Source organism: Amblyraja radiata, chromosome 20, assembly GCF_010909765.2.
Source record: "Amblyraja radiata isolate CabotCenter1 chromosome 20, sAmbRad1.1.pri, whole genome shotgun sequence".
NCBI classification, from domain to species: domain Eukaryota; kingdom Metazoa; phylum Chordata; class Chondrichthyes; order Rajiformes; family Rajidae; genus Amblyraja; species Amblyraja radiata.
Window position 1 is genome coordinate 34,636,366 of NC_045975.1, and position 27,274 is coordinate 34,663,639.

General features: G+C 48.1%; 1 protein-coding gene across 1 annotated transcript; it reads right to left on the reverse strand.

The window, feature by feature from the left end:
* Nucleotides 1-638: 638 nt before the first annotated feature.
* On the reverse strand, nucleotides 639-7,961 carry fjx1 (four-jointed box kinase 1). Its single transcript, XM_033039250.1, has one exon. The coding sequence runs from the start codon at nucleotides 7,639-7,641 to the stop codon at nucleotides 6,415-6,417; it is 1,227 nt and encodes a 408-aa protein (XP_032895141.1). The 5' UTR covers nucleotides 7,642-7,961; the 3' UTR covers nucleotides 639-6,414.
* Between the last annotated feature and the right edge of the window lie 19,313 nt (nucleotides 7,962-27,274).

The following is a 27,274-nucleotide window of genomic DNA, read 5'->3' on the forward strand; positions in this document are numbered from 1 at the left end:
TCTTTAATATCTGCCCCAACCCAACTATTAGAATAATGTTTAACAAAATCTATTTTTACATTGGTCCTACACTGACTGGAGTGAAGCAAATCATAATTCCTTCCAGGTCAAAATAAAGCCATCATTTCCCATACCAATCCCACTGCCTGACCCATTGAGTTACTCCAGCATTTAGAGTCTATCTTCAGCCACATGTTTAATTCTTGATTTCTTTGCCTCCACAACAATATACATAATCACAAGGGCCATAATTACCCTCAGGTTAATTTAACCCCAAGCTCTCAGAAGGAGGAAGTTCTTTGATCAGTCTGATGGAGGGACCCGACCTCAAACATTGACTGTCCATTCCATCTCTAGATGCTGCCTGACCCATTGAATGTACACCAGTACTGTGTTTTGCTCAAAAAGCTGTAGTTCTTTCTATCCCTTATCTCTTGCTCTGTAACAGCACTGGACCTTCTTTCCATCTTCAATGGCCTTTGTTTCAACATGGATCACAAATCATATTCTTTGTTTTTTTTGGTTGGAGGAGGAGGGGTGTCCCTTTCCACTAAATTTACCCAAGAACAAGGTTGGCGACAATATATTTGGATTCCCCCCATCACATTTCCACTCTACCAAATCAAGACGCAGGGACATTTTATTTTCATACATGACGATTTAGTCTTTAAAAACCTTGATACCTCAGTACAACAATTCAGGTTGCCTTTAAAACATTAACAAACAGCAAGGTGCATGAGAAGGTTACTGGACAATTGCAAAGAATACAAGAAATGTTACTTTTGGGCTAGAAATCAAACGTCCCCTGCTTATTCCCAAATTTAACAATTGTGGTAACATTTTAAAACATATTTTACATTGAAGCAACGGACTCTTATACAGCAGTGGCCCAGCTTCGAGGCCAAGAGAATGCAGTAACAGAAACAATCTAAAGGATCCAGAGATTACAAAATGAAAATGGCTAATGTTCAATCAAAGGAGAATCTACAATAGTCATTATACATTAACAATAACTGACCACCATTTCTGGTAAAATTATAGGCAGGCAACATTGCTGTTTCTAGCAATGTCACCAGGCACATGAAAATCCCCACAATGCTACCAGTCAGAAGACGATGCATCATATTTGTGGTTAAGGGGAAAAATCAAGTTGTAGTCTAGGTTTTCAGGAGGCAGAGATGGTCAGGTCTGTTTATCCCAGACTACAGGAAAACCAGAAGGTTTTTCAATCTAGATAACTGGGTGGCAAACAACTGGAGAAATATATATTCTTTGATGCTGAAGGCCAATTACAGAGACTTGTATGATAACATGTGAAACAGAAGAGGCAATTCAAGGACAGTAACTCTTTAGTAACCCATGACAAGCGGGCAAAGATCCAAACTGGTGATGGCAGCAAGCTCTTCCTCGTTTGAAGCATGAAGACCACTTGGAATTGAATTGCGAATATAGCAATGTGGTAGAAAGTCACAAATAGTTCAGGTGTCAATGGATACTGGAATGGGCAGGGTCCTTCATACCAAATGTGGTTCAGAGAAGAAAATCTCTTTGCTCTGACCCACATTTTGTTAGACTCACAGGAATATATCATCTGTTAACTGGCCTCTGTATTTAATGAGCAGGCCACTCACTCGGATGAAATTTAGCCACTAACAAAGTATTACTCCTTCGCCAACTATCCCCGTTTGTGAGTGAGTGAACAAGAACTGTCCATTTACCAACACTGAATGAATTAAACCAGGCGTCTGGAGGTGGTAAAATGCCATAATAGGAGTGAAGGAGAGATCTCCACAAAATTAATTTAAATGTTATATATTTTGGAGTATGGCCAATATATAATGGGTCTCTACTCTTACCGGAGATGACTACTGTAGGCAAATTCAGAGGCTGTTGGCTCACTTCTTTCAGATCAGTGGGATCAGACTTAACTTTAAAGTGCCTCATAAGGTGAGCAGAAGCAAGGAATCCAGAGCGTTCACCCACAGACGTCCATGCTACTCACTGGCCTCTTCCACACGCAGATGATTTTTTTTTTTTTTTAATTGCTCATCCCACTTTAAGTCAACCAGAAACATCTTCACAAGCAACATTTTCAATGCGAAAAGTTTAACAGTCAAACACAAGTCATATCAATTACACAAAAACATACAAATAAAATTAATTACACTCTTCCATCGTTGCACTTTCTTAAATATACACACACCGTAAATAAACAATAGCTGTGCTTTGTAAACCAAAAGGAGACATGTTATATATTACATTTATGTACAATGTGTCTGAGAACCATAACATTGGGCCAAATGCACTGCAAAAATCTATGGAATACACAAAATACATTTGGGCTTTGTCCTCTACTTTAGACCGATGGCAACCACTTTCAGATGTGTGAGCACAAGTAGAAAGAATGTTTCAAATACAAATTAGGTGTTGACTGAATTATCTGTGCTCCAAATAAGAGACAGCACACAGCTTAACTCATGAACCTCTGGGTCCTATCCATATCCACAGATGGAATCAATCCTGCAGCTTTTTTTTTTTGCTTATCCCCCATTCCCAGATGCCTTGCCCTTTTGGAGAGCGCCACTGCTATAACTGTGGTTGCCTGGTTTGTGGGGGGGGGGGGGGGGGGGGGGCGTTGCCTGTTGGTCGAGGTTCAACAATAAGAAATGGTACCTGCCGGGTTCTTCTAAATATAGGAAGCTGTGGAAAGTGGGATTGCAATGTAAATAATATTGTTTGAATGATTAGCAGCTATCACACGATAACTCAGTCATACACCATAGCAGTGGGCACCCATAACACATTTACTACCATGCCCGCATCGTCAGCTGCCTTGGTCAGTGGAGGCTGATAATCGCATGTGGTCCAAGCAGAATAGATGTATTGGGATTCCAAGCAGATATTTCTGTTTCTGATTGTATTATTCCAATGCTGGACATTCCGATTCACTCAGCATCAACTCAGTTCTGGGTCTACATTATGAACAGAACTACATATTTGATTAAAAACTTCACATTGGATATCCCGAGATAGTTGAAGGATTTATAAAAACAAAAGTTGCACCTCACTGACCTTCCAGATTCCCGATCTATATGGTCATTACCCTGCCATACAAATCCATTGTGATTCTGCAGAACTTCACACAATTTAAAAAAAAGTGATAAATTGCTCTTAATGTGAATGGAATGGTTACCCTGTTCCCATGAGAGTTAGATTGTAATCTAATGGACAATTAGGCAGCTATTTCATTTGTAAAGGTTTATGAGCTATGGTGTCAGTTTCCATCCTTGCTCTCGGCACGTGCAAACTCTTGATGGAGAATTATTCTGTGCATAAAGTTGTGTCGTGGGCCCTGATCATTTCACTTGCCCTCTCATCCACACACATCTGCCCCTCTTTAAAGCAATGTTACCCCACTTCAAATTTGTGTGGAATTACATGTTACCTCCCAAATGAAAGTCCATGTTAGATGTTATATCACATTTTAGGAAATACCCACTAAGCAGAAGCTTTGGTGTAAACATATTGGTAAATGTTAAATAAAGCCGATTTTTTAAAAACATTTTAATTTGGGATTGAATGGCACATGGAAAGACAAAAAGAACAGCCCTTTAAGTTTGACAATCAATAAAAAGTTAATTTATATTCCAGTAAATAGCAAATTAATGACCCCCAACACTCCTCAATTGCTCATTTTTCATTTCAAAGTGTCACTTTACTGCTTCATTATTCTTTGACTGCTAGTTCAAACCTGTAGAAATAGCAGTGGAATTATTTTAAGCTTAACAACCATCTTATTAAAATGCTATTTTGCCTCTAGACTATATTCATTATAGTCTGCTTAAAGGAGTGTTATTACCAGACACACACAACTGTGTCACAGGGACTGAAAAAGACCTTCTCCTGAAGGTTCCTCTGCCTCAAACATCACTGCAGAAGGCATGTCCACGTCAGCTAGGTGCAAACTCATGGATTGAATCCTTCTTATACCCTGGAGGCAATATATCAAGACTAATGTCACAATCCTAGTTAGCAAGGTGATGCTGTTGCCAGGTATAATGATGGTTCACCACAGATCACCCCAACCCTGTACAAACACAAGTTAATGAGCCAAGCTACTATCAAAACTTGCTTGGTTTTGAGTGCACCCAGAGCATCATCTAGGCTCTGTTAACTCCATCTTTAGATAGGCCCTTTGGAGAAGGTTTCAAATCAACAACTACAGAATCTGCCCAGTAGATGACTGGCTGAAACAGCACCATCAATTTTGACGTGAAAACTCCCATCAACTTCAAAAACTGTTCAAGGCCGTCATATGTATAAACCACTTCAGTCACATACTGCCATTTGCTATGATTAAAGAGATTGCTCTGACCACGATGGATTTCGCTAAACATTTACAAGCTTCTCCCTGCCAGGCTTGATTCAATGAAAACAATTTAATTGTTTCCAACAGTTAAACAAACGCTACATGTGTGGTATTAAAGATTTCTCTTCAACTTCAGTCACCAGACCACCTACCTCCCAGATGTTATTAAAGGCTGGTATTCAATCAGACACAAGAACTATCACAAACTCAGGGCTGCATGGTGCAGTGGTTAATGTGTGAATACATTGCAGGCGTTGAAAACCATGATTATATAAATGTTGGAAACACTCAGCAGATCAGGCAACATCTATGGGGAAACAAACAGAACTAAGGCCAAAAAAATCTTTGCCACCAAAGGGTGTCTGACAATAAACATAATCTCCGATTCTTTCTCCAGACGTTGCTTGGTTTTGCATTTTGGTTTTATTTGAATATTGGATAGACACCAAACACATTTACAAACAGGTCAAAGTTATGGAATCATACAGCTGAGGACTCAATCAATGTCGCCTGCTTGAAGGAGCAGCCTCATTTAGTCCCACAACTAACCCAACCATAGAGTCTCTCTTCATACAATTAATTTATAAAAGGGCAATGCTAACACCACTCTTTCAGGCAGCATTGTCCAACTCTTGGCAACTTTTTATCCATGTTAATTATTTTAAATCTGTGGTGAACACTTTCACACATCTATTTTACCCAATTCCAACATCAAGCATATTCACTAAATGACAGATGATGGTAACAAAGGCAATTTTAAATTTACATGTCACATTTCAAAGTAAAACCTAGTCTGCCACAGATAGCCCTTGTTCAGATTTGGAATAGGAGGATATTATTACTAACCTTACATTCCACAATCTGGGAACTGCCTGCTTTGATCTGTTTCTGGTTAATTGACATTGACCCGTTGGCCAAAATGGAGGCATAGGGAGTACAGTGGTTGGCAAATTAATCAGGAGCAAAAGTACATTTTCAGGCCAGCAAACTAAGTAGTAAAACACCACAAGAATGGCCACTTGGGTCTCAGCCAGATCAGCTCCAATCAATCGCATTAATCCATCTGCCTGCACATGGTCCATATCCCTCTATTCTCTACCCTGTTCATATGTCTATCTAAATACCCTTTAAATGTTGTTATTGCTTCTACAACCTCCCCTAACGACACATTCCACACACCTACCACTCAAAACAAAACTTGCCCAAGAAATCTCATTCAACTTTCCCTCTTCTCACTTTAACCCTGTGCTCTCTTATATTTAACGTTGCTATCTTGGGAAAAGGACTCCAACTGCCAACCCTATCGATACTTCTCACAATTTCATACAATTCTCGCAGGTCACCTCTTGGGAGTGGTAAATCTTGTGCTTCTGCTGAAATTTGAGCTATTTCACTTCTCACATCTGTTTAGGATACCGGTTTGTTTCAGGCTGCGGGTTAAAATAAACAAACTGACAGGATTGATTCCATTGTTGCTCCAAGTACCGGGAAAAAGATGCAGGACAACACAATCGAGGAGCAATAACAGAAGTTTGACGTTTCCCTTGGATGTAAATGTTACTGGAAATACAGCTGGCAAACACTACTGGGCAGGTTTCAGATTTACTCCTGGATTGCTATTATCAATGATGTGCTGTTGCCCAAAACCAACGTCACTCTCAAGCTGTAGATAGTGTCAGGGGTGTTACAGTCCATTGGAGTAGGAATCCTCTTACTCACGCCTCTTGATCATTCCAAGCCCATGAGATGTAGCCCAAGCCAGTAGTCCAGAGCAGTCTCAACTCACTCCGCTTCCTTCCAGCAGATTTCAAGTTCATGTGGGCCGCTCCCACCCAACCCCCGAAGCCGAGGAAGTGGGTCGATCCTCAGTGGTGGTTAGAGAACTCCTTTCGCACCTGGATCAAGAGCTCCACCGAACTGCGAGTCAATAACCCCCGCCCTCCCCGCGGGGAAGGGTAGAACACCTAACCCCTGGGAGCCAAGGGGGTTAACTCGGGGAGGAAAGAGGTAACAAACAAACAAATGCAGACCACCCGGTTGGAGCCTTATTTCCCATACTTGGCCTTGCACTGCAGTATGTGTTTGTGCAGGCGGTCAGTCCTGGCCTGCAGCATCTGAGCGTGTTCCTGGGAGAGGAAGCCGAGCTGCGGGGCGAGCGGCTCGCTGGCCATGTAGAGGGCGAGGAGCTGCCCGGCGGCGTCCCGGGAGCGGTGCAGCTCGGCCAGCCGCCGGGCCGTGTCCCTGCGGAAGATGCACAGAGTCTTGAGCAGCGACTCGTGGTAGCGCTCCCACATGGGCAGCACCCGGTAGCCGTGCACCAGCCCCGCCTCGTTGTCTATGAAGACCAGGGCGCCGCGGGGCGTGCGGTGCAGGTTGTTGGTCGACCTCTCCATCACCCGCGAGTCCCACTGCAGGCTCAGCAGGTTGCTGGCCAGCCGGTCGAAGTTGGCCGTCAGGTAGTCGAAGAGGATGAGATCGGACCACTGCGCCAGCTCCCTCGCCTCCCGCTCCGTCACGTTGGCCAGGTCCCGGGCCAGAGGGTGCAGGCTTCGGCTTCCCGGCCTCAGCGATGCCGGACTCACCACCTCACTCAAGTTGCCCAGCCACTCGGACAGACTGACCACCGGCCTGTCCGCCCACGGCGCCGCCTGCACTTCATGCCGAACCCGCAACCACTGGTCGCCGTTAGCGTTGACCCTGGAGAGCGCCAGGGCGGGCACGTTGCGGATGCCCAGCAGGCGGGAGAGGTAGAAGGACAAGCTCTCGCCCAGCACCTGGTCGGGGTTGATGCCGTAGCGCACACAGGCTCTGCTGCCGTCCATGAAGGTGGCCAGTCGGTTAGACGGCCTCCCGCAGCCCCTCTCCAGCCTCAGTAGCCGCGACGAGCGGGCTCGGTGCTGCCAACGTTTAACGTGTAGCTCGGAAAAGCCGGCGGGTGGCGAGCGGTCGGCTCGCCGGCTCCAGAACACGCCTTGCTCCACCAACTCGCCCGGGGACAGCGGCAGTGATCCGGGACCGGCTCCCCGCTCCACCCCGGCCCCGGCCCGTCCCGGGGACAGCGGCGTCGGCGGCGGCAGCGAGCGCCTCCTCGCCGTCTCCCTCTCCCTCTCCCCCTCCTCCTGCTCCTGCTCCGGGCGCAGGGACACGGCCAGAAGAGTTCGGAAAGTTTTGGCGGCTGCCGGCGGGGAGCCGGAGGGAGCCGCGGACTCCGAGTTAAAGCTCAGCCAGCCCAGCAAAGAGAGCAGAGCCAGGCCGGGCAGCAGCTGCTTCATCCCGGCTGGGTGGCTGCTCCGTCCCTCGCCGGCTGCCTCAGCTCACGGCTCCCACATTCCCGCCTCTGTTCTGCCGCCGGGGATCCTTACTCTTCCACTCCCGCTCAGAGACCGCCGACCCGCAGCAACACGCTCCCCGGGACGGGGCAGTCGCTGCTGCCGATCCCCATTCCCCAGCTCGTCTGCCTGTCTGTCTGTCTGTCTGTCGGCCGTTTGCTCGCCGCTCACAGCTGCCCTCTCGGCGTTCAATCCCCCTCCTCTCTCGCCCCTGCACTCGGGCTCTCGCCGCTTTAAGCAGCCAGCATGTGATCAAGGAGGTGGGACCAAAGATCCTATAGCAGAGCTCCGCTATAAGATCTTTGGGTGGGACTACCCCGCGCTCCTTTAAAAGAGCAGAGGCGGCCGGCGAAAGGAGCCTATGTTCTAGGTCGTCGGAGAGGATGACTGGTAACAACAGGCTCCCCCTCCCCTCTCAATCTTACAAGTGATTGACTCCCTTGATACAGCGCGCTGCTGAGATTAACCCTCTCCTATCTTCCCTAACGACTTTTTAACTTCCATTCTGCTCCACTTCATACAGCCCTTCGGTCCACCGCCCCAGCCCATTTCTTTACTCTAATCCCATCCTAATCCATTTTATTCTCTTCAAATTTCCATTAACTCGCGTCACATTATACACTCGCCTCCTTCCCAGCGGCGATAGACAGCGGCTAATCAACCTACCCAGCCGCACACGTTCTAGGCGTGGGAAGAAAGACCTACGAGCTGACAGGAAGAACGTGCAAACTCCACACAGACACAGATACCACACGTGCACCCCCTCCCCTCCCCTCCCCTCCCACCATCGTCCGTCTGTCTGTCTGTCTGTGTCAATTGTTACACGGGACCAACACAACCATTAACAGAAAAATAGGTGCAGGAGTAGGCCATTCGGCCCTTCGAGCCAACATCACCATTCAATATGATCATGGCTGATCATTTAATATCAGTACCCGTTCCTGCTCCCCCCCCCCCCCCCCCCCCATATCCCTTGATTCCTTTAGCCCTAAGAGCTAAATCTAACTCTCTCTTGCACATAAACCAAATGCGTGCACTCAAAGGACAGGTGGGGATTAGATTCAGTATCGCTCTGATCCCACAGGGGTTTGGGAAATCAATCTACAATCAATAGTGAGGCACCGAGGTTGCCATTGGCCTCTTGCTACATACAATCTGGGACAGAGAAGAAGAGTTCTTGTGTCAAACAGCATGTAGAGGCCATTCCAGTGCGCATCCGTCCGTAACTAACCGCATATCCCAGCACGTATTCGCCGGGCAGTGCAACCATGTACTCAACGCTCTTCCAGGTGAAAATGCCCCTCCTCAGATCCCGCATAAACTTTTCACTTCTTCCTAAACCCATGCCCTCGAGTTTTACCTACATCTGATATGCAGAATACTTTTCCTGCCTGCGATCTATCTGTACCTCTTAACAATGTATATGCCTCCGTTATTCCCTCGCCTTAATCTCCTCCGTTCCCGAAATAAACTCCTTCTCTCCAGTTGCTCAAAGCAGGTGGCGAGACTCCAAGCCGAGGCACAAATACACATGACCTTCAAGTTTAGTACTCGTACGATATGAACTACCACCATATATTCAAACCACACAGGAACAAAGTCACTTATTGAATAGGTTATTGAAAATAAAAGGTGTACTGTGAAAGAAGACAGCTCTACTAGATGTACCCCTGTGCCATCTTAACCCTGCCCTATGCTGGTGGTGAGAGATGAAGAGGACAGTGTGTTGGATGTTATGGATTTCAGCAACGTGCTTGACACGTCCCCACACGACTGGTTGGTTAAGACGCTGAAACCTATGGGAAAAGAGCCAACTGGGTGGAAAACTGGCAAAGAGTCATTGGCGGGTGTGGAAGGGGCATTGTAATGGGTGGATGCTATAAGGCTCAATACTGTCCCTTGCATCGTGTAGTATGGAATAACGATTTGCAACCAAATGTAGGAGAGATGATGAGAACGTTTGTGGATGCCAACAAAACTCGGCCATGCGAGAGGGAAAGCCCTGTACTGCTGCCCGACCCGCTGAGTGGCTCCAGCATTTTCTGAAGGTAGAGATGGTCTGGTCCGTCGGGTAGAAAGATGGCAAAAAATAATATAATCCAGAGAAGCGTGAGAGGATGAGTTTGGTGGTTCAATAAGATCAATTATATAATAAATGGGAACACGGTGACACGGCGAGCAGCGGAACCTTGCAATTCTCCTTGCAACCTCCGCACCTTGTGATATACATCAAGGTAACGGGTAAAGGTAAGGTGGAGTGGTTAAATAGGCACATGGGGTAGTTTGGTTTTATTTATTTATTGTCACGTAAACAGAGGTACGGTGAAATGCTTGTTCTTCAAGCTATTCAGTCACATTTTACCTGATATGTGTACGATATGTGTAGGGAGGAACTGCAGATGCTGGTCAGGCAGCATCTCTGGAGAAAAGGAATAGGCGACGTTTCAGGTCGAGACCCTTCTTCAGACCAATTCTTCAGTCTGAAGAAGGGTATCACCCGAAATGTTACCTATTCCTTCTCTCCAGAGATACTGCCGACCTGCTGAGTTACTCCAGCATTCTGTGTTTGTCTTGAGTGTAATATATCAATATTCTGGAACAACAGAGAGAGACTCGCCAGGTTCTGGCGCTATCTTGCAATTTCCAAGTGTCTCAAAAGTCATGGGTGCCATTCTGCATCAGCTGGGACATTGACCTGATTAGTGAGGCTTTGCTGGGAACTGTATACAGCGCTAGGAAGGTCAACGGCAGGAGTACCGTGTGTGGTCCTGGCCACCACACCTTGCAAGAGAGGTGTGAATGTACTGGTGAGGAGTGAGGGGTGAGGGGGGGAGGGGGGGGGAGGTGAGGGGGGGGGGGGGGGGGGGGGGGTGAGGTGGGGGGGGGATAGCTCAGAGGAAAGATCAGTCGGAAGAAGGGTCTCGACCCGAAACGTCACCCATTCCTTCTATCCAGAGGTACCGCCTGTCTCGTCGAGTTACTCCAGCATTTTGTATTGGATAAACTAGGCGGGTTTCTTTGTTACAAAAGAGGCTGAGGTGAGATTTGAAGGTTGTGAAATAATGAGAGGTGGGGATGAAATGGAAAAGGCGGGTGTCGTTCAGCACTGGGTCCAGACCACGGGCAGAGATTTAAGTAACGGGGTTAACGGGGAGATGAGAAGATGTTCTTGCGCCCGGGAGAGAGAAACTCTCTTGACATATACGCAGTGCGCGGCCGTGTATTTGAGCCCAGACCTGCGCGGCTCGACTGGATGGCGAGGATGGGCGGAAGGGGTTCATTTTATCTTGCTGGTTCTCTGTGATTCCACCACCTCCCCAAACTCCACAGAGTTGCATTACCCCTTCCCGAAGCGGCGTCACCCTCCACCCCGTGCTGAAGTACTCCCATCTGCAACCTCGCCGCTTTCTCTCTCCACCCCTGATTCCTGTTCTCTCCCCCTTCCTCCCGACCGCTCCCTCTCTCCCGTGTCCCACGCCGGGCGGACGAACAGGAATTCAGCTGGGAATCCGCGCCAGGGCTGGAGCCGGGGCGGGTTCCAGCCTTTGTCTGAATCCCAGATGTATGTCATCTCCGACTTCTTTATTTTGAAATGGAGCCGCGGGGCACATTCCACAGTGGAGGCTACCCGAGACCACACGCACGTCCCCAACCGCAGCCCCAAACCCAGCCAGACACACAGACAAACACATGCACACACACATATTTCAGGCATGGCCGTTCAAAGCCACAGGATGTCTGTGTTTATGTGGATTGCCGTTTGCGTTTTTAACTCGCGCAGAGAAACAACAAACATCACAATCTTTCCTTAAATAACGGAGGATGGAAATAATACCGACTCCAGCATTGTTCCAATGGACTGAGACAGACACAGAATTCTGGAGTAACTCAGCTGGTCAGGTAGCATCTCTGGAGGAAAGGAATTGGTAACGTTTTGGGTTGAGACCCGTCTTCAGACTCTGATGAAGGGTCTCGACCCGAAATATCACCCATTCCTTTTCTCAGGAGATGCCGCCTGTCCCGCCGAGTTACTCCAGCTTTTTGTGTCTATTCTCGGTTGAAACCAGCATCTGCGGTTCCTTCCTACACATTGTTCCAAGAGACGCCTTGTTTTCCCAGGGCTTGTCCTTCTGATGAGAGAGTGATGAATTCAAGGACCGGAGTGCAAGTCGACAAGCGGGGGGGGGGGGGGGGGGGGGGATATGCCCGCGGAGGGCAGATGTCGACAAAGCCCCCCTTTAACCTGTCCAGTCTCCCCAAAGCCAGCCCCGCAGCAGTCTTCAATTGCTACGGTTGTGGGACTGGCGGCAGTGAGGGCTTTTGTCGCGGCGTCAGGCAGTCTGGCTGCTACTTTTCAACATCAACTGCGCGCTCTAACCCCAATAAGTGCAACTTGTGCCGTCCACAAGTCTCAGAAGAATCTTTGCAAAAGCAGAATAGTGCCCTCTGCTGTAGGGAACCATTCTCTAGACTGAGAGGCAGGGGAGAGGAAACTAGAGGCATGAAAAGGTATTAAAATAAACCCAAATCAGAGCCGGCACCGATGACCAAAGAAGGGTGGAGCCCACAATGGTCCACTGTTGGCTGTGGAAGAGGTGATAACGAAGGGTTACAAACAATGAAACTAGCAGGCCAACGAGGGTGGGGGAGGGTTGAAGAGAGAGAGGAATGCAAGGGTTAGATGGTCTTGGCTTGTGTTAGGAGAGGTTGAGGGACACAGGCCCTTCAGCCCAACTCGACCAAGCTGGCTTGCTGTGCAGGTTTACACGGCATCCTTTCACCAATGCTTCAGAATAGGGGCTGTTAGGAACCAGTGAGCAGCCACACTCACCAGAGCAGGACATCTATTTTATGAGGCTGTCGGTGCTACGAGAATGTGAAGGAATTTAATTTAGATCTAAAAACAGAATCTACTATTGAGACTCATCAGGCCAGGCAGCACCTGTGGAGAGAAAAAAGGAGTCGATGTCTGTGGCCGGTGACCATACATCAGAACCGAGAAAAATTGGAACCCCAGCATGTTTTAAGTGGTAAAGAATGGAGAGGGGACTGGATGGCTCAAACGCAAGAGGTGCTATAAATGCAGGAGCAATACTTCGTGAGAATCATGCCGAATACATTAAGATGAGACAGAAGATGAAAAGGAATATAAAGCAAGTAAAACAAGAATGCAAGATTAGGAAGCTAGTTAAATGTAAGCATAACCAATTTGTCATGGACACAAAAAGCTGGAGTAACTCAGTGGGACAGGCAGCATCTCTGGAGAGAAGTGATGGGTGATGTTTCGGGTCGAGGCCCTTCTTCAGACAGGTTAGGGATAAGGGAAACGAGAGATATAGACGGTGATGTGGAGAGATAAAGAACAATGAATGAAAGTGTTCTCTCATTTCACTTCATGATCACGAATACATCCACAATTTCTAGGACAACCTCCTTGAGTCCTCTGGGATGCAGACCATCACGCCCTGGGGACTTATTTGCCTTCAGTGCTAACAGTTTACCTAACACGATTTCCTGATTAACATGGATTCCATCCAGTTCCTCCCTCCCACTGGATCCTTGGTCCCCTAGTATTCCTGGGAGATTGGTTCTGTCTTCACTAAGGAAGACACAAACAAAGTACTCATTTAACTGTTCTGCCATTTCCTTGTTTCCCATTATAAATTCTCCTGTCTCTGATTGTAAGGGACCTACATTTGTCTTCACTAATCTTTTAATTTTTACATATCTAAAGAAGCTTTTACAGTTTTTATATTCCCCGCAAGCTTTCTTTCATGCTCTTTTCCCCCCCTCTTAATTAACCCCTTTGTCTTCCTCTGTTGAGTTCTAAATTTCTCCCAGTCCTCTGGTTTGCTGCTTCCACTTGCCAATTTATATGCCTCTTCCTTGGCGTTAACACTATCCTTAGCCGCCTACCCAGTTTTATTTTTTCGCCAGACAGGGTTGAAACATTTTTGGAGTTCATCCATGCGGTCTTGAAATCTTTGCCATTGTATCTCCACCGTCAACCGTTTATGTTTAATTTGCCAATCTATCCTAGCCAATTCCCATCTCATACCTTCAAAGTCTCCTTTCTTTAAGTTCAGGACCCTAGTCTCTGTCACTCTCCATCCTAATGCAGAATTCCACCATATTTTGGCACTGTTGCCCAAGGGGCTCGGCACAACGGTGGATGCGATCTCGCTGGCCCTCCACTCCGCACTGGACCACTTGGACAACAAAAACTCATATGCCAGGCTATTATTCATTGATTACAGCTCGGTATTTAACACAATCATCCCCTCCAAACTGGTTACCAAACTCGCAGAACTGGGTCTCTGCGCATCCCTCTGCAACTGGATCCTCGACTTCCTCGTCCACAGACCACAGTCTGTTCGTATTGGTGGAAATGTGTCAGCCTCAATAACAATCAGCACGGGAGCACCTCAAGGCTGCGTGCTCAGCCCCCTGCTGTACTCACTCTATACCCATGACTGCGTAGCGAACCACAGTGCGAACTCCATCATTAAGTTTGCTGACGACACCACTATTGTGGGGCGTATCACTGATGGGGATGAGTCAGAGTACAGAAGAGAGTTCGAGCAACTGTCCATATGGTGCCAGCGCAATAACCTGGCCCTCAACACCAGCAAAACCAAGGAACTGATTGTGGACTTTGGAAGGAGTAGGAGGGGGACCCACAGCCCCATTTATATCAACGGGTCGATGGTTGAAAGGGTCAAGAATTTCAAATTCCTGGGCGTGCACATCTCTGAAGATCTTTCCTGGTCCGAGAACACTAACGCAATTATCAAAAAAGCTCATCAGCGCCTCTACTTCCTGAGAAGATTACGGAGAGTCGGATTGTCAAGGAAGACTCTCTCTAACTTCTACAGGTGCACAGTCGAGAGCATGCTGACCGGTTGCATCGTGGCTTGGTTCGGCAATTTGAGCGCCCTGGAGAGGAAAAGACTACAAAAAGTAGTAAACACTGCCCAGTCCATCATCGGCTCTGACCTTCCTTCCATCGAGGGGATTTATCGCAGTCGCTGCCTCAAAAAGGCTGGCAGTATCATCAAAGACCCACAAAGACCTGGCCACACACTCATCTCCCTGCTACCTTCAGGTAGAAGGTACAGGAGCCTGAAGACTGCAACAACCAGGTTCAGGAATAGCTACTTCCCCTCAGCCATCAGGCTATTAAACCTGGCTCGGACAAAACTCTGATTATTAGCAACCACTTTCTGTTATTTGCACTACCAGTTTATTTATTCATGTGTGTATATATTTATATCATGGTATATGGACACATTTATCTGTTTTGTAGTAAATGCCTACTATTTTCTGTGTGCTTAAGCAAAGCAAGAATTTCATTGTCCTATACAGGGACACATGACAATAAACTCACTTGAACTTGAACTTGAACAAGATCGCTAACTAATCCTTCATCATTAAACAATACCCAGTCTAGGATGGCCTGTCCTCTGATCGGTTCTTATACATGTTGGTTCAAAAAAACATACCGTATACATTCCTGGAAATCTTCCTCCTCAGCACTGTTACCAATTTGCTTGGCCCAATCTATATGTAGATTAAAGTCACCCATGATAACTGCTGTACCTTTGCTACACACATCCCTAATTTCCTGCTTGATGCTATCCCCAACCTCCCTACTGCTGCTTGGTGGTCTGTATACCACTCCAACAGCGTTTCCTGCCCTTGGCTATTTTGCAGTTCTATCCATACCGATTCTACAGCATCCAAGCTAATGTCTCTCATTGCTATTGCATTAATCTCCTCTTTAACCAGCAATGCCACCCCACCTCCTCTTTCTTTCTTTCTATCCTGAATATTGAATACCCCTGCATGTTTAGCTCCCAGCCTTGGTCACCCTGGAGCCATGTCTCCATAATTCCAACTATATCATATCCCTTAACTACTAACTGCGCATTCAGTTCATCCACCTTATTATGAATGCTACTCGCATGAAGGCACAAAGTTTTCAGGTTTGTTTTTCTTATCTCCTACCTTTTGCTTCTGTCCTTTTTTCATGGCCCTCTGTCTCCTTGCATTGGGTCCCATTCCCATGCCCTGTTAGTTTAAACGTAACCTTTCCTACACTCTCTTTCCCGTTAGCTGCACGGATACGCGTCCACGTTGTTGACTCCACCCACCCCCCCCCCCCCCCCCCCCCACTGTTTAGTTTAAACCCTCCCGTGTAGCACTAGCAAACCTGCCTGCCTGATTGTCAGCCCCCTTCCAATTAAGGTGCAACCTGTCCCTTTTGTACAGGTCACCCCAGCAGAGATTCCAGTGGTCTAAAAATCTAAATCCCTGCCTCCTACACCAACTCCTCATCCACACATTCAGATCCCCTATCTCCCTGTTCCTACCCTCACAACTACAAGGTACTAGAAGCAACCCAGTGATAACCATGCTAGGTCCTGCTTTTCAGCCTCCTACCTATAGTTCTCTATACTCATGTTGCAGAACCTCTTTTCTCTTCTTACCCACGTTATTTGTGCCTACATGTACAACTACTTCCGGTTGCTCACCTTCCCTCTTGATGTTCTGAAGTTAGTCTGCGATGCTTTGGACCCTGGCACCAGGGAGGCAACACACCATCCTCGAGTTTCACCTGCTGCCATAGAATCTCCTGTCTGCACCTCTGACAATGGAGATAGAATAGAATAGAATAGAATAGAATATGTTTATTGTCATTGCACAAAACTGAGCAACGAAATTCCATTTGCTTCTCCTCCGTTAAAAGAAATACAACACAACAACCAATACACATATGTACAGTTAATAGTAAAATAATAGATACATTTAAAAAAAAGTTTAAAAGAATTTAGCGGTATTCCTCGAAGTTACTTCTTGCTTCCCAGTGTTCACTATTGGAGTTAAGCTCTTTTACCGCACATGGGTAGAAACTATTTTTTAGTCTACCGGTGTGAGCCTGCAGAGACCTGAGTCGCCTCCCCGAGGGTAGCAGAGTAAAAAGGTGGTTGGCAGGGTGGGATGTGTCCTTCTTGATATTTATGGCCCTGCGCAAGCATCGGGCCTTGTATATGTCATCCAAGGAGGGCAGGTTAGCGTTTGTAATGCGCTGCGCAGTTTTTATAATTCCCTGCAGCGCCCTCCTCTCAGCCACAGTACAGCTGGCAAACCACACCAGGATTCCATAGGTGAGGATACTTTCCCTGGCGCATCGATAGAAGGACAGCAGCAGCGGCTGTGAGACGTTAGCTCTCCGTAGAGACCTCAGGAAATACAGCCGCTGATGAGACTTCTTCAAGAGAGTGACGGTGTTCATTTGCCATTTGAGGTCCTGGGAGATGTTTATTCCCAGGAACCTAAAGTCGTTGACTCTCTCCACCATATCTCCTTTGATGTATAAGGGAGCAGGTTCCTCTCCCCTCTTCCTCCTGAAGTCAACGACAAGTTCTTTTGTCTTTGATGGGTTTAGTACCAGGTTGTTTTTGGTACACCAGACGGTCAGTTTTTGGACTTCATCCCTGTAGGCAGACTCGTCATCGTTGTTTATCAGTCTCACCACAGTCGTGTCGTCCGCAAATTTGATGATCCTGTTTGTACTGTGTGTTGGTATACAGTCGTAAGTGTATATTGTATACAAGATTGGACTCAGCACACATCCTTGTGGCGCACCTGTGCTGAGCGTCAGGACTGGGGAGTAATTGGACCCCATCCTGACAGTCTGTGGGCGGTCTGTTAAAAAGTCCTTAATCCATCCACATGTGTTTGCATTAACACCTAGATCAGACAGTTTGTCCACCATTCTGCTGGGGATGATAGAATTAAATGCAGAACTAAAATCTACAAATAACATCCGCACATATGAGCCAGGACGCTCCAGATGTGTCAGTGCAGAATGTAGTGCTGTGTTGATGGCATCTTCCGTTGACCTATTAGCTCTACACGCAAATTGATGCTGATCCAGGGTGGGTGGGAGTGAGGACTTAATGTGGGCCAGGACCAGCCGTTCAAAACATTTCATCACGGTCGAAGTGAGAGCAACAGGTCTATAGTCATTCAAGCTCGTAATGAATGTTTTTTTGTGTACAGGTATGATGGTAGCAGTCTTAAAGCATTTAGGGACAGTGCACGTTAACAGAGAGAGGTTAAAGATTTTACTAAAAACCTCCGCCAACTGGTCTGCACAGTCCCGCAATACTCTCCCTGGGATGCCATCTGGTCCAGCAGTCTTTCTGGGGTTGACCCTGCGGAGTGTTCTTCTGACGTCCTCCGTACTCACAGCGAGTGGCGGGTTATCAGTGCTGGGTGCGGCTGCAGGTGCAGGCTCTGCCTCATTCAGCTCAAACTGGGCGAAAAAATGGTTGAGCTCCTCAGTTAGCGAGTTGTTACTGCTGCAGATGATCGGCCCCCACTTGCCCTTATAGTTTGTGAGTTGCTGAATGCCCTGCCAGACACGCCGAGGGTCCCTCTCGTTGAAATACCCCTCTATCCTTCTTCCATAGGCTGTCTTTGCCTCCTTAATGGCTCTCTTTAGTTTAGATCTGGCAGTGCTGTACAATTCATCACTGCCAGATCTAAAGGCTGAGTTCCGTTCTCTCAGCAGGTTCCTGACACCCCTGGTCATCCATGGTTTATTGTTTGGGTAGCACCTGACCTCCCTGTTGACAGTGACGTTGTCAATACAGTTCTGTATATAGAACACGACTGTGGATGTATATTCATGTATGTCCTGGTTTGCAAACAAGTCCCACTCGGTGCGCTCAAAACAGTCCTGAAGTTGGGCCAAGTCTTTATGCTTCTCACACTGGGCTTGGTTCTCATAATGAGAGGTCTGTATGCCGAGGTGAGAAAGAGTGATAGATGGTCAGACTGGCCGAGATGAGGGAGGCTTTGTATCCATCCCTAATGTTGCTGTACACGTGATCCAGTGTATTTTGACCTCTCGTTGGACACGTGACATGCTGGTGGAATTTAGGGAGGACAGTTTTTAGATTAGCCTGGTTGAAATCTCCAGCCACGATGAAAATCCCATCAGGATGCGCATTCTGTAATTTGTTGATTGATGCTAGCAGGGTGTTCAGTGCTAGCTTGATGTTTGCACTTGGTGGAATATAAACAGCCAGAATAACAACAGCTGTGAACTCCCGCAGCAGGTAGAAGGGTCGACATTTCAATGTAATAAACTCCATGTCTGGTGAACAATGTCTCTCGACAACGTTTACATTCGTACACCACTTGTCATAGGAGTAAATACATAGCCCCCCCCCCCCCTCTGCTCTTACCAGATACCCACCACTATGGCTCTGCCTGATGTCAGTCTCGCCAGTCAAGTCTCAGCGCTAGGATTCGAGTCACAGATCTGTCCGCCGCTTGGACTGGAAGCGTCGTCTGCCCCGACAGCTCCCTGTTTTCAGGAGGTACTTCCACTGAGGTCTCTTGCACTCGTTTCATCTCCACCTCCTGTACTCTTGGAGGTCCTGTCCAGGAAGCTTTTGTCTTCCCGTGATGCAGATCATCCAGCTGCTTCTCCAGTTCCCTTGGACCGGTCCCTGAGGAGCTGAATCTGGTCACAGTTCCCACAGGTGTAGTGGTCAGAGACAACGGCAGTGCCCCTGACTTCCCACACCCTGCAACAAACACACTGCAATAATATTCCTGCCCTCACAAGTTTAAATATTTAAATTATACACAACCAATTAAATGTAGCCTCCTAGGTAAAGATAAAAGATGTGGTATTAGCTGGCTATGATTAAGTTCCAGATGGAATAAATCCCAAGTTCCGGTGAAGAGTTGGAACGGAGGTTGCAGAAGGGTTTTCTGTATTCTTCCAATCCTCTTCAGGTGCAGGGTTGGTGCCAAGAATATGGAAAACAGCAACAGTAACATCTTTGTTTAATCAGGGGTAAAAGTGCGTGCCAGGTTCATTTTCAACACTGGCAGCAAGGAAGTTTTTGAAACAATTACCAGGGAATAAGCAAATAATGGGCACTTGGGGGAAGTTTGAGTTTTCAAAGGAGATCCAGCACAGATTTGTTAAAGACGTGCCATGTTTTGATGAGGTATCAGAGAAGGCCATTAAAGCCAATGCCATCTACATGGATTTTTAGAAGGCGTTTATTGAAAACCCACACAAAAGCTCACAGGTTTGTGAACCAAGTAATTAAAGGATTAGTTGAAGCATGGATAAAAAGAAATTGGCACACAGAAAGCAGTGTTGTCATCAGCAGCTAGTTTTCCGATGGTAGGCAGTGATTTTGTCCACTGGTTAGGAATGGGAAGACTGTATTGGGTAAGGATGTACAGGGTACAATGTTTAAAAACTTCAGCTGACATTGGGTTTGCTATACAAAGGGAAAGATGCTACTGGACTATAAGAAAACTGAGAGATAGACAAAAAATACTGGAGTAACTCAGCGGGACAGGCTGCATCTTCACAAGATCACAAGTTATAGGAATAGAATTAAACCATTCGGCCCATCGAGCCTACTGCGTCATTCAATCATGGCTGATCTCTGCCTCCTAATACATCTTTGGATAGATGGAATGGGGGACGTTTCGGGTCGAGAACCTTCTTCAGGCTGTCAGGGGAGAAGGGAGATACAGAGAAGGAAGTGTAAGGCGTGGCAATGAGACAAAGGGGATGGAGGGCAAGGAAAATGTAGAATAGATCATTGTTGGCTAGGAGAAGGTAACATCAAATCGAACAGCGATATTATGTAAATGAGGACAGTCCAAGTTACACAAGAGTACGGTTATGGTGAACAAAGCACCGAATAAGCCATTACTGGGGTCATGTGTCTAATTCTGACCATCACATGAGGATACATTAAAGATTTACTAAAATCATTCCAAGGATCAGTGGTTACAGCTACACGGTCAGATTGGAGGAGGTGGGGTTGTTCTCGTGAAACAAAGCAAGATGAGGTAGGGGAATACAAGGATAGTTTAGTTTAGTTTAGTTTAGAGATACAGCACGGACTCAGGCCTTTCGGCCCACCGAGCCCATTCCGACCATCGCTCATGATCGCCGACCCGTTCACACTAGTTCTATGTTATCCCACATACTCATCCAGTCTGTGGCCAATTAACCTACAAACTCGCACATCTTTAGGATGTGGGAGGAAACTGGAGCACCCAGAGGAAACCCATGCGGTCACAGGGAGAACATGGAAACTCCTCACAGACAGCAATTAAGGTCAGGAGCGAACCTGGGTCTTTGGCATTGTGAGGCAGCGGCTCTACCAGCTGTGCCACTGTGCTGTCTTTAGTAGAGAGTAATGGGCCTGTCCCACTTAGGCAATTTTTCAGGCGACTGTCAAGTTGCCGGCAGTCGCCTGAAAAACCGGCAACTGGAACGGTGACTGTTAGAGTCAAACACACACACAAACACATCGCAGGCGGGGGACAGGGCAAGTGGGAGGAGCGCTGTCTGAAATTCACATAGTGCAAAGCCAAGGTGATACAGGCACGCATCGCGATGAACAGGAAGGTTGGCGTTGTAATTAAGACGGCTAAAGCACAGTGTATGGTAAGTCCTTTAAAAGAGGGGGGGAGAGGTGGGGGAGAGGGAGGAGAGAGGGGAGAAGGAGGGAGAAGGAATGGAGACAACTTTTAAGAAGCCAGACAAATTTTAAGAAGCCAGTGATACACGGATGTTTAACATTACCGGTCGGTTATCCTTGGCTCTGAAAACTACTGCTTACATTTTTTTTCGCCAATGAGCAAATGAAATTCACCAGTCAGCACCGGCTACAACCTATGAGAACCTCCGAGAACCTTCGACCTCATGGCAACCAACTAGGACCTCCTGCCGACCCACCTACGGCACGAGAATTCTCGCTTCTCTCCATGACGGCTTCATTCTAGTCACCGCTAATTTTTCAATATGTTGAAATATTTGCGGCAACCATAATGAGGCCGCGACTAGTTCCCAGAATGCGGGAACTCCTCACGACCATGAAGGTGATTCCCCGGCAACCACCCGTGAACATGAACATCAGTTAGTGCTGCTGTCTCATAACATCAATGATCCAGATTAGATCCTGACATCCAGGGTGGAGTTTGCCCGTTCTGCCTGTGACTAGTGGGTTTCCATGGGGTGGTCTAAAAGAGATTACAGGCTAAAGCCAAGACTCTGGAGACATGGCTGTCAAAGGTCGGAAATCAGAGATACCCAAAGGGCAAGAATTAAAAGTTTACCACAACACCCAATCCTCCATACTTTCCAATCAACTTCCCTGAGAACTGGCAGTGTTAAATGTGGATCTAAGCTCCCTCCACACTGAGCCAACAAAGTATCTGTCCCAAACACTGCTTTGTCCGTGTACATTTTCTATTTCCATGTTGGTTAAGCAACTAAAGGGTGTAACCGGACACATGCTGCTTGAAGTTGGGTTCAGATAACTATTTCAAAGGATGTTTATGATCAAGAGAGATTTTCATTCCTTGAACACGCAATGTAAATCAGGCCAATGTCATCTTGTGGATTTGTTAGTATCTCCTAAATGGGTTGAAGAAGAATTCTCCATTTTGTTCACCTCTAATTGGCCTCGGCTTACAATTGTTTCTGGGAATCTAGACAGCTTTGGGCAAGTTAAAAAGGTATACGTTAGGATGTATACCTTAGGATGCCTAAGGCATGCACAACTGTTAAAATGGATGGAAGGAAAGCAGAAATTTAATGGGAACAAAGGGAAGACGGATAAATAACGGTGAGTCACTGGATGTAGTATATTTAGACATTCAAAAGCCAATTAAACAAAGCACATAAAAAAATGTACACTTGATTAAGGATTGTGGTGCTTGGTGCTTATGAAGTATATTGTGGTCAAATGGAAGATTATTTATTTTGATAGTAAGTGCAGGAATAAAAATCACTCAGTGGACCAGGCAGCATCTGTGGGAAGAGAAACAGGCTTAACACTTGAGGTCAAAGATAGAATCGTAGAGTCATACAGCATGGAAACAGGCCCTTCGGCCCAACTTGTCCATGCTGACTAAGATGTCCCAGCTAAGCTAGTCCCATTTGCATGCATTTAACCCATATCCCTCTAAATATTTCCTATCCTTTTTATTTATTTATTTATTTATTATGAAACTACTTTTATTCAAAAAATAAAAATAAACATAGAGTATTAACACAATCAAAGACAGCCTATGCTGACAGTTTACAAACAAATGATCGTCAAATTAATAACGTCAACTGGATCCACGAAATGGCCGTTGAAGGTCGAGTGTTCCGTTTATCAACAAAACACTCGACCTTCAACGGCGACCAGTATTCATGTACCTCCGCAGGGTCCTGAGTCGGAGAGCTGCCACCTGGGTACGAATACAGACCAGCGCCTGACCACCCTCCTCCAATGGGAGACTCAGAACCCCAGCAGAGACCCAGTGGTTCCTCTCGCCCCAGAAGAAGTTGACCAATCTCCTCTGTAACATGGTTATAAAATAAGAGGACGGGACCATAGTGGCCATCCGGTACCACAGCAGAGAGGCCACCAGCTGGTTTATAACCACAGCCCTGCCCCGGTAAGAGAGCACACCAAGTAGGCCGGACCAACGTCCCAGCCGGGCAATCACCTTCGCCTCCAGCTCCTGCCAGTTCGCCGGCCACCCCCTCTCATCGGGACTCAGGTAGACCCCCAGATAGAGGAGGTGCGTGGTATTCCACGCAAAACCTGCCATCTCCTCCGGCAGGGAGTCCACCTGCCACCCACCCACCAAGAGACCAGAACACTTCCCCCAGTTGATCTTGGCGGAGGAAGCAGCCGAGAAAACCTGCTGGCACTCACGCATCCTCCGCAGGTCGACAGGGTCGGTGAACATCAGAATGACATCGTCAGCGTAGGCCGAGAGGACCACCTCCATCCCCGGCCCTGGTAAAGCCAGGCCTGTCAACCGTCTCCGGAGAAGGCACAGGAAAGGCTCAACACAGATGGAGTACAGCTGGCCGGACATGGGACATCCCTGACGAACCCCCCTCTCAAAGGGAAAGCGGGCCAACAAAGAGCCGTTGACCTTAACAAGGCATTCTGCAGCAGTGTATAAAAGTCGAACCCAGGCCACAAAGTGTGGTCCAAATCCGAACGCCTGCAGAGTCCCCAGAAGGTAATCATGCTCCACCCTGTCGAACGCCTTCTCCTGGTCGAGGGAGAGAAAGGCGACCGACAGACCAGCTCCCTGGGTCAGATAGATCAGGTCCCGGACTAGATGAACATTGTCCTGGATGGACCGGCCCGGAACTGTGTACGACTGGTCAGGGTGGATCACCTGGGACAACACGGGACCCAGGCGAATCGCTAATGCCCGGGCAAAAACTTTATAGTCCGTGCTGAGGAGAGAGACCAGGCGCCAGTTCTTCAAAAGGCGGAGATCGCCCTTCTTGGGCAGCAGGACAACAACTGCCCTGCGCCACGAGAAGGGCATCTCCCCAGTCGCCAGGCTCTCTCCCAGGACCTTCATATAGTCACCCCACAGGACATCCCAGAAGGCTCTAAGGTACTCCACAGTCAGCCCATCCAGCCCTGGAGACTTGCCCCCCTTGAGCTGGTGCAGGGCACCAGTCATCTCCTCCAGAGTTAGGGGATCATCCAGGTGTTCAGCCACATCCTTGCACACAGCAGGTAAGCCCTCCCACAGGACCTCTTGTGCCTCCCCACTCGATGTGCCTGCCGAGAACAGAGTCTTGTAGAAAGACCCAACCGAGGCACCAATGCTCTCTGGATCTGTGACAGAGGAGCCATCATCCGCAAGCAGCTCAACAAGCTGCCTGCGGGCTCCTCGCTCCTTCTCCAGAGAAAAGAAAAAGGGGGAGGCGCGGTCCAGATCGTGTAACATCTGGACTCGCGACCTCACATACGCACCCCGGGATCTCCTAAGCTGCAAGTCCCTCAGTGCTCCCTTCTTCTCCTGGTATTCCTCCCACTCACACGAAGCCCCACCAGTCTGTCCAGACGTGCCCCCGAGTCGAGCAGCTCTCTCTCAAGCTGTCCGATCTCAGAGTCTCGCCTCTTAGTCGACCCCCTCGTGTAGTCCTGGCAAAACAGACGGACGTAGGCCTTCCCCACGTCCCACCACTGCCTTAGGGAAAGGAAACGCCCCTGCCTCTCTCTCCACCTTGCCCAGAACTGCCTGAATGAATCCTGGAATCGGCGATCCTCCAACAGCTGGCTATTAAAATGCCAGTACGCGGACCCAGTCCGTGTGCGCATCGGGATAAAATCCACTCGCACCAGGCAATGGTCCGAGCATGGTGCCGGCTGCATGGAGGCCGCCGAAACACAGGAGACATAGGCCTTGGACACGTATAAATGATCAATACGGGAACCACCACCCTCAAACCTGTACGAGAAGGCGTTAAAGTCGGGGTGGAAATTCCGCCAAGCGTCTACCAGCTCAAAAGAGTCCACCATCTCCCTTAAAGTCTTTACTGCACCCGGGTCACGCTGAACGCCAGAGCGATCTCTTGCCTCGAGGGCACAATTAAAATCTCCCCCAAGGAAAACACACTCCCCACGGTCGATAGTATTCAACAACGTGGTCACTTCCCTTGTTAAGCGCGTCTGCATTACGCCGATCTTGGGGGCGTACACATTAATGAAGTGCAATGGCACGCCATCCAAGCGCACGGCCAGATACAGCAAACGGCCTGGTACAATGCTCTGCACTTTGAGGATCTCTGGCTGGAAAGACGGGGCCAACAGGAAGGCCACTCCACTCGAATTGGAGCTGAGATGACTCATGTAGACCCCCCCCTTCCCACTCCAGGAGCCAGGTGGGTTCATCACTAGCCACAGTGTGTGTTTCCTGCAGGAAGCTCACCGCATACCTCCCGTCCCTGAGCACTGAGAGATGGTGAAACCTACGGAGAGACCCCCTGCCCCCATTGATATTCAGGCTGGCTATAGTGAGCTTCATTTTGAAAGTACACTAGATCTTTTACCTGCCCCCGGTGAAGGATTGGGGCCGCCCCTAACCTTCTGCCCTATCTTTAGGGTCTGAAAAAGCTCTTGGAACTGGCGCCTCTCATTTCTTATTAGCCCCGCCTCATTCCCCTTCTTCTGAAGGATGGCATGAATGGACTGCATGGGCGCACTCAGATCCGACCAGCGGTCGACAGCCAAATCCACCTTGTTCCTACTCCCTCTAGTGTCCTTTAAGAACTTCCGAAGTTCCCAGACTTCGACAAGTCGAGACACGGGGCCGCGGGTGGAGCAGTCCGATAACTCACTGTCGATGGACTCCGCGTACCCCTCCTCCTCGCACTCAATGTCCGAGCCCGAAGTTGGAAGATTATTACTCTCAGCCGCCTCACTCACCCCTCCCTGTGAGGTGAGCATTGCAGCCACATCACACAGTCCCTCCTCTGTCATCATCCCACTTCCAGGATCAGTGACCTGGGCAGGTACCATTGCTTCTGACTGCGGCAAGCTAACTGACAATTGGCCATTCTCCTGCACGCTCCCACCGCCCTCTGTAACCGGATTGGGAACAGTGAAGTCGGACCAAGTCTCCGGGCCTTGCTGTAAGCGGGCCTGCCTGGAGTCCGACCGAAGGACACGATCTGAAACGATCTTACCCTCCTTCTCATCCAGGGTACCCGCCCCTGCACCATCACCCAGAGAGTCCCCGTCCCCCTCCAACAGGTGAATCACCTCACTGTGGCCCTCAGGGGCCGATGTTACTGGAGTCTCCCCTACTCCCTCAACCAGTGGGGCATCACACCCCTCAACTGGGCTTGTAGCCTCAACAGGGAGCTCCTGTTGGGGACCTTCTTCCTCACCCAAATTCTCCCCTTCAGGCTTTCCCTGGTCATCCACTAAACTAGCAGATGCGTTCTCTGAGGGAACAGCCCCCACGAGTAATATATCGCCACTCTCAGGTGGTCCCTGACCTACAGAGGCATCCTCCCCCTCATGGGAAGCGTGCCCTGGGTTCTCTACCTCAACAGGAGGGGAAGGTCCCCCTTCAGGTTGCCCCTGACCTACAGGGCCCTTCTGTGTATCGGGGGATCCATGCCTCCTCCTCTTCCAACCACTGGCGTGCGGTGGTACGGTGAGCTCCATTGCAGAAGCCTCTATCTCCGTGCTACCATCTATCTCAGAGGCGTGCACAAAATTCTCTGCTGCCAGGAGTCCCGCTTGGAGGTGGTCATCTCCTAGGGGACCCGCCTGGAGATACCTCATCTGGCGGTTTGTTCCATATGCTCCCACACTCTTTGAGTGAAAATATTGCCCCTCAGGTTCGTATTAAATCTTGTCCCCTCTCACCTTAAACATATGTCTGTTATTTTTGTATTCCCTTACACTGGGTAAAATACTTTGTGTATTCACCCTATCTATTCTCCTTCATGATTTTATGCATCCCTATAAGATCACCCCTCAGCTACCGTGCTCCATGGAATAAAGTCCTAGCCTGCCCAACCTATCCCTGTTGCTCAGCCCCCTAAGTCCTGGCAACATCTTCGTAAATCTTCTCTGCACTCTTTCCAGCTTAATGACATCCTTCCAATAGCATCCTTGGATCATCCTTCCATAAATGAACACAATACTTCAAGTGTGGCCTCACTAATAATGTGAGGGGATCGCTGGTCAGTGCG

Bases quoted from the DNA above. Each gene is read 5' to 3' on its own strand.
- fjx1 (XM_033039250.1), bottom strand. From the start codon at position 7,641: ATGAAGCAGCTGCTGCCCGGCCTGGCTCTGCTCTCTTTGCTGGGCTGG.